This window comes from Gavialis gangeticus, unplaced genomic scaffold, assembly GCF_001723915.1.
Source record: "Gavialis gangeticus isolate Ggan-Ray unplaced genomic scaffold, GavGan_comp1, whole genome shotgun sequence".
NCBI classification, from domain to species: domain Eukaryota; kingdom Metazoa; phylum Chordata; order Crocodylia; family Gavialidae; genus Gavialis; species Gavialis gangeticus.
The window spans coordinates 32,024,920-32,032,516 of NW_017729034.1; the positions used below are offsets into that span (position 1 = coordinate 32,024,920).

Consider the following 7,597-nt stretch of genomic DNA (forward strand, 5'->3'; position numbering starts at 1 on the left):
TTCACCCTTTCCAAAAGGCAATAAAAGAGACCTACTGATTTAGAATTCCTTGGCTCCAACACCAGGGAGAGCTTGTAAATATCATCTTCTGTGTGATAGAGGTCCAGGGACAGCTATAAACAAGCAGGAAAGGAAACAGTAACATTAATTAGATCAGATGAGAAATAACAGCACATTTAAAATACAAGGGACTCAGACTGCTCTCACTGAACCCAAGGGAAGTTCTACCAGTTGAAGCTCAGGATGGAGAGGGAGGCTGCTGGTGAAGGCTGGAGGAAGTGCCAATATGTAACAATACAACTTTTGATGGGAATAATATGACCTACCTGTGAGCTTCTTACACATCTCCCCCTATGCCTTCTCTCCCTTGTTTCTGCTCCAGTTCTTTTCCTTCCCTGCTCCCTTCCACACCCATCCTGGTCGTCCCAGAACAAAGGAGTAAGTAAAGGAAAAGTTCATTAGGGTTAATGCTGCTATCTGTTGCACTTCAGTGATGATTATCTCTGCTGATAGGGCACTGCCCCTCACCCCCCGTTTATGAGCAGCTATGACCTGGAAGGGTTCCAGGCACCTCAAACAGATTGGTTATTGCTGCTCCTCTGGAAACATCTTACTATGCAGCAACCAAGGAGGTGGCCCTAGTCTTCAGACAACCCAAGAGAATCCCTGAAGTCTGAGACCTTCAGAATCACTGACATAGGCCGTTTGTAGACAACACTTTTTAGCGGGTTTAAAGTGACTTAAACGCCTTTTGCACTGCTTTAATGGCATTGCTGTTTGCACATTCAGTGGTGTATTGCGCATTAATTCCAGCCGCTGCAGCACATTTGGCAATGTAATCTGCCTTAAATGACTTTGGGACGCAACAAATTACTTTGGGGCGCTATGAAGTAAAACACCTCCAAAGAGTTTTAGTTTCCTACCCTACATCTGTGGAGGGAAGCACCGGGCTCCATGCAGCTGAGGGGCTGCGCAGGCAGACCGTGCAGGCAGCCCAGCAGCAGCCCAGGAAGGCAGGCTCCACAGAAGGAAAAAAAAAAAGCAGCGAGCCTGATCTTTATTTTTTCCCCCCCGGAGCCTGCCTGCCTGCCTGAGCTGTGCAGGGGTCTAGTGCTTCCCTCCGAGGCTGTGGTGCCCCCCCAGGACCGCCCGAGCTGGGTGCCTGTGGGTGGGTGCCACCAGTGTGTGTGTGGGGGTGCTGCTGCCACAGAGGGAAGCACCAGCCCCACACTGCAGCTCAGGGACTGCTCTGCCTGCCAGCAGCTTGCTCTCCCCTCCTCACTGCTGGAGAAGCAGGTAAGGATCAGGTTCCGACATGGGTGTACATGACATGGTGGTTTATTTCACCCTAAATTGAAGTGGTCTTTTTATAAAGCCACTGCTTCAATTTACAGAGAATTAAACTCCCGTGTTGTCTACAAATGCCCATAGATCCTCCCTATGGAGGTACATGGCCAGGCTCTGGACAGAGGCTTCTTTTTACTTGTATGAATCAGCAAACTCCTCAAAGTACTTTGTGTGGCATTCCCTGTAACCCCAGACATTTTCATCACACCAGCTATGACTGTATGCTAGTTCTTACTTCTCGAGCTCTGAATGCCACAGGTATTCCCTCTCCTTCTACTTATATATTGAGAGATGTTCCCCCCCCACTCCAATACACAGCTCAAGATTTCTTGAGACTAGTGGAGGTGTTACCTATGGAGACAGGACACAAACCTAATCAAAGTAAAATTTGTTTACAGATGAAAACAAAATGTTTGTGAATTTGGCCGTTTTCACTCAACTCTAGCAATGCTGCTATTCACTGGTGCTGCCTCACTCTAAGGCAAGGGACAGACATTCAAAAAGCCTAAGTCTGAATTGATTCAATCTCTGCAGATTAGTCTAGCCTGGCTAGGTGGAACCAGTTTGTAACCATATAGACATCCCCTCTGGACTGAAGAAATGCAGGTACATGCCTGCAGTGGCTCAGGCTCGAAGCTGGGGGGCGCTAGAGCAACCCTCCCTTCCCTTGCACAGTGCTGAGCTGAGGGGTGGGGTGTAGCCAGGCACTGGCAGAATGCTATGATTAGGGAGGGGTTCCCCCCCTCGCTGGTCCTGACCAGGAATAGAGCCAGCAGGGAGTTACACAGCATTTACTTACACAGCAGGGAGTCACACAGTGTTTATCAGTCCATTGAGAAAACAAAGGCCTCTATGGTTAGTTCAAGCTCTTGATTTAGCTCCAAAAAGCCCTAAATGGACACTGTCCTGTTTGCCTTTGTCCTGTCTGCCTTACACAGACACCTGTCAGCATTAGCTTGCATACCATCTCCTGGCTACCATCCAAGTTGTGGGAGGGGAGAGGGGAATCCCTGCTTCAGCAGGGAGTGGTGGGGGGTGGGACTGGAAATATCCAGGCAGATGCTGCTGTGGCTGAAGTCTCTGCCAGAGCTCCAGCCAGGGAACAGAGGGGAGGGGCCAGTTCTGCTATGAAACAGAGAGCCCCGCCCAGGGTTGCACAACATCTGGGATGCTGGGGGCACTCTGGTTTAAGTTTAACCAGGAAGGAGTCTGGGACAGACATTGCATAAACCAGTTTGACCCAAATCAATTAAGTCTGATACTACATTCAATCAGGTTTATCTCAAACCAGTTTCAGACATTTTCAAACTGGTTTATGAGCACTGAATATCTGTTCTGTTACTGGTTTAAACCATTTGCTGATCACTTAAGCCAGTTTATGTGTAATGTCTCTCCCTAGCCAAAATGCAATGAAGGGAAGAAAGGGAAGAAATAGTCAATTCTCCCTGGCTAAGATAACTCAACGGAGTGGGGAAACATGGCATGATAATTTTCCTATATTAGTAGGTTCTGGAGTAACCAACATGATTTGAAGTTATCAGCCAGCATGAGGACTCCAGTGAAGTGAGGATTATTCAGTTACAAAAGCTCTCAAAGCAGGCTGATTATAGGATTATCTTGAAATCAGAGATTTATGAGGGAAAATTCTTCAGATACAAAGAAGGTACACTTAAATTGTAAAACCATCTTCCCAAATTCAACTTTATCTGAAAGGAAAGTCACTCCTTACACAATAGTAAAAGAAGCAGATTTTTTTTGAAAATTATGTTATTTTTAGAGTACACACAACTCATTGGAGACATTTCAATTAATTTTTCCTTATGTTATCCATGTTCATCATTGCACTAAATAATTAGAATAGTTGATCATCATTGGATCACCTTCCTTTCATTCAGATTAATTCATTTGACTAGAATATTGACTTTCTGGGTCTTGCATGCTCATTTTGATAGGTCCATGGGATTCAGGATGTTCTCCTGAGATAGCACATTTGCTGTGACTGTTACAGTATATACCATTCATGTAGTTAATTACTTGAGTACTGGTCAAGGTTGGCATAGAATTCACCCTTGGTGTCATCAGCAGCATCAAGAGCCTGGGCATACACAATGATGACAGTGGCATATTGGTTCCCTGACACTAAAATGGAACATTATGAGGTGCTTATTAATTCAGATAGGGAACTCACCGAGTTGGTTTATGGGTTCTTTCTTAATGGGAAAATCAATTCCATGAAGTTGGCATTCTCTTTCCTGTTCACCCCTCCAGAAGATGGTATAGCTGCCTCCATGCTCTTTGAGCTGCCCACCTCCCACTTGTCAGGTCTTGGTCAATGCAACTACATTGATGTTTCACCTGAGTTCTCAGGCCACAATTGTAGTGCAGCACTCTTTGTGTTTACTATTAGGGTTGCCCATGAGGGTCCTGATGTTCCCAGTTCCAAAAATGATGGTGTGTCTTAGTTGGTATTTTCAACCTCAGGAAGGTGATCCCATTGGATGTGGTTATACAGTCAGGAAGAAATACAGAATACTGTATTAGATGGCCTATGTTAAGGGCACATTTTGATCCCTCTCCTCATGTGGGGTGAATGGAGTGGATCCTGAAGAGGGCTGCTCAGTCACAGTTACAGCTGCCAAATCACACCACTGTCTCATCCAAGTTCTAGACAAGCTTCTTGTAACTGTCACCTTCATGCTAGTTCATGACTAGGAGCTTCCAGACCTCACAACCCTGCTCTTGTTGCCACTAGCTGGTCACGAAAGGGCTTGAAGAAAGTGCTGGAAAAACTGTTTTCATGGAAGATGCCGGTGCATAAATTCTTTTATTACGGACAAGCTGCTGCACATCAGCTTCCACATGGCTCTTGACAGAATGGGACCTTGATCCAATGGCAAGGAGACCGGGACAACTGGGGATCTTGTTCTGCTGCAGCCTTCATCCATCTTTGTAGTCACTGAGATTCTAACATCTTCTTCTGCCTGCTCTGCTGTTGAGGACTTGTAGACCCATGGCTAGGGGCCGGGCAGGTTTATTATAGTGGCAACATGTACTCATTGTTAAAGGATGCATGTGGCTTTTCTGGAGGGAAAGCATTGCCATCTGCTGTCCTCGCCACATCCTGGTGGTGCTGCCACTGCTTGGTCTGTGGCTGCTTATTTGTCAGAGTTACTCCTGCTTATTTGACAGCTAACCTTCCTTGAAGGTCATTCCACCGTCTGCCATCTTTGGACATGCTGGGCACAGCTCTGCCCCACAGCTGTGGTAATCCAGATCCATGGTGAGACACTGAGTACTTTGGAAGCCCACAGAAGGCTCACGTTGATGAAGACATCCAACATGGTTTCAAATGTGCAGCTGCAGCCTTTGGACACCCGAAGAAATGGATACTTGAAGACTGCAACATCAGATCCAAAACCAAGCTCATGGTTTATTAAGATTTCATGATTCCCACTTTGCTGTATGAAGCTGAGACATGGATAATACACAGGAGACAGCTAAAATTATTGGAGAAGTATCATCAACACTGCCTGTGGAAGATCCTCCAAATCCAGTGGGGAGACAGATGAACTAATGTTAGTGTCCTCCTGCAATTTGCAAACACCATGAGTATTGAGGTGATGATTTTCTGACATCAACTTCATTGGACTGACCATGCTATCTGGATGTCTGACTTCAGAATCCCAAAGCAAGTTTTATTCTCCCAGCTCAGCCAAAGTGTACACTCAAGAGGAGGGCAAAGAAAGTGCTTCAGGAATGTCCTTATGGCTAACTTAAAAAATCAATATCAATGTCACCTCATGGGATACTATTGCCCAGGACTGCCCCAAATGGAGAAAGAGTCTGTTGCAGGGATCTTAGTACTTTTAAACTTCACAACGACTACAGGAGATGGAAAAGTGAGAATGGCAGAAACAGCATGCCATGGACCAAATCAAGAATCCAGTGCCATGCACCCCACATAGAAACACATGTCCAAGCTGCAGCAGAGTCTGTTGATCTGTGATAGGCCTCATCAGCCATCTTTGGACACAGGGATAAGACAATCATAGAAGACAATCATCCTTGACTGTGAAGGATTGCCAAAGAAGACTTGCGTATATGTCTGCCCAACTTCCCTGCTGGTGTAAACACACAGAACTTCATGGAAGCTAATGATATTAAATTAGATAGTGAAATGAAAGTACAGCTTGTAGTTTGAATTGATGGGTCCTATCCTGCTCCTACTGAAGTCAATACAAGTTTTGCCATTTAGAGAAAGTGGCAGGGAAGCGGGAGGAGTGAGTTTGGGGTTGAAGATTAGTTACTTGTGCCTATTAACATTCCCAAATATCTGGCCTTTAATGAGCTGATATTTGAACATGTTTGTTGAACATAGGCCAAGATCCACCTCCCCTTTAGGCAGGTAAGTAGAACTTACATGAATAAAATTAGCCACATAAGTGACATTCAGGCCACTAGATTCTACTTTTCTGTGTGCATCTTGCCTTGTTTTTCTGAGCATGTTCAGAGGATATCATGCTGGCCATTCTATTTCACCTTGGGAAGGTATATAAACTTTGTGAAATACTAGGCGGTCCAATAGGGCAAAGCTATTCCATTGTTTTTCATTTTAAACAGTGAGTGCTAGACATAGAAACACCGTTGGAACAGAACTCAGGAACCCCATCCAGGGCAGTGCCCATCTTACAAAGCTTGTTTGCCTCCTGGCCCCATATATCTTCCCCTCTTGGCTGCCCAAAAGACCAGCTTCAACAGGAGGGGAGAATGATAAACTTACCTCAGATTGGTAGTTAGGATACTTTGCTGGGAAGTGAGAGACATAGACTCACACCTCCTCCACATAGTGGGAGATGGTCCTGCAGGTTAGTTAGAGAGAGACAAAGGGTCTGCAGATGTTGTCTACTGCTCCATAAAATAAACTGTGTTGTTCTTCTCATTCAATGTATATGTGTGTTTACTGAACACAGTAATCACTGTGCTAATCACTAGGCTGTTGGCCTGGAAATCTTTCCCTTTTCCATTCTGAGGGACATACACAGTTATGCACCTTCCTGGAGGAAGTAGGAGCTAAGATCCATGTGAGTGCTTTGAAAGGCCACTTAGCTAATATGAGATACATAGGTCCTGCTAACTAAGGGATGGGCAAAATACGGCCTGAGGGCTGGATCTGGCCCACAAGGCCATTCTATCTGGCCTGTGGGGCCCCTAAAGAATTTAGAACATTAATATTTATCAGCCCTTGCTTCCTGTCAAAAATGACAGGAACCAGGGGCAGTAGGACCCAGGGGAAGCCCTGGCAGGCTCCTGCAACAGCGGGCCTGCCTGGCTCTGGCCCTGATCCCTGGCCAGAAGCCCCAGCAGAGGCTTCTGGCCTGGGAATATGTGGCTGCCCCAGCAGGGGAACCTCAGGTAAGGTGGGGGGAGGGGAAGGGCATAGGAGGACTCCAGGGAAGAGCGGCTTGGGGAAAAGCTGAGCACAGGGAAAAGCAGCTCTTCCCCTGCTGTGTGGCTGGTGCTCCGCGCAGGGCTATCCTGAGCAGGCACAGGTGGGTGGCAAGTGGCTGCAGCATAGGGCACTGGCCACGGGGCAGGCAAGGGGCTGCTTTTCCCTGTGCTCAGCACCAGCTTGTAACCCACCTTCACTGCCAGCCTGGGCCCCATACCAGCTCTGGGCTCACCTGTTGGGGCTGCGCTGTGGCGGGAGCAGCTGCTCAGCATGGAGGAAAGCAGCCCCCCCACTTGCCGTGCCAGGCAGTGTTTGCCACTGCTGCCTCTGTGCTGCCCAGCATGCGAGATCTGAGTGGGCAGCGGCAGCAAACACTACCTGGCATGGCAAGTAGGGAGGGGAGGGGGGGCACTTTCCTTTGCACCGAGCAGCTGCTCCCACTGCAGTGAAGCCCCGATGGGTGAGACTGGAGCTGGTGTGGGGCCCAGGCTGGCAGCAGGGGCAGGTTACAAGCTGGTGCTGAGCGTGAGGGAAAACAGCTCCTCGCTCACCCCGTGGCTGGTGCCCCACGCTGCAGCCACTCGCAGCCCACCTGGGGCTGCCTGTGCCTGCTCATGACAGCCCTGCTTGGGCTGTGAGTGGCTACAGTGGGACGTGCTGGCCACGGGGCAGGGGACGGACCACTTTTCCCTGCGCTCAGCACCAGCTCATTCTCTGCCGGCGAGCAGGGGGTCAGGGCTGTGTGCTGCCCCCTGCCTGTACCACGGGGCTGGGGGGCACTGGGAGTGAGTGGATGCAGGA

General features: G+C 48.0%; 1 protein-coding gene across 4 annotated transcripts in view; it reads right to left on the bottom strand.

The window, feature by feature from the left end:
- RASGRP3 (RAS guanyl releasing protein 3) overlaps positions 1-7,597 on the bottom strand; it is a 124,816-nt gene that overhangs the window by 34,347 nt on the left and 82,872 nt on the right. For all 4 annotated transcript variants that reach the window (XM_019527297.1, XM_019527299.1, XM_019527295.1 and 1 more), the window contains one exon: positions 36-113. In XM_019527297.1, coding sequence (XP_019382842.1) covers positions 36-113 — 78 coding nt within the window. The remainder of the gene's footprint in view (positions 1-35; positions 114-7,597) is intronic.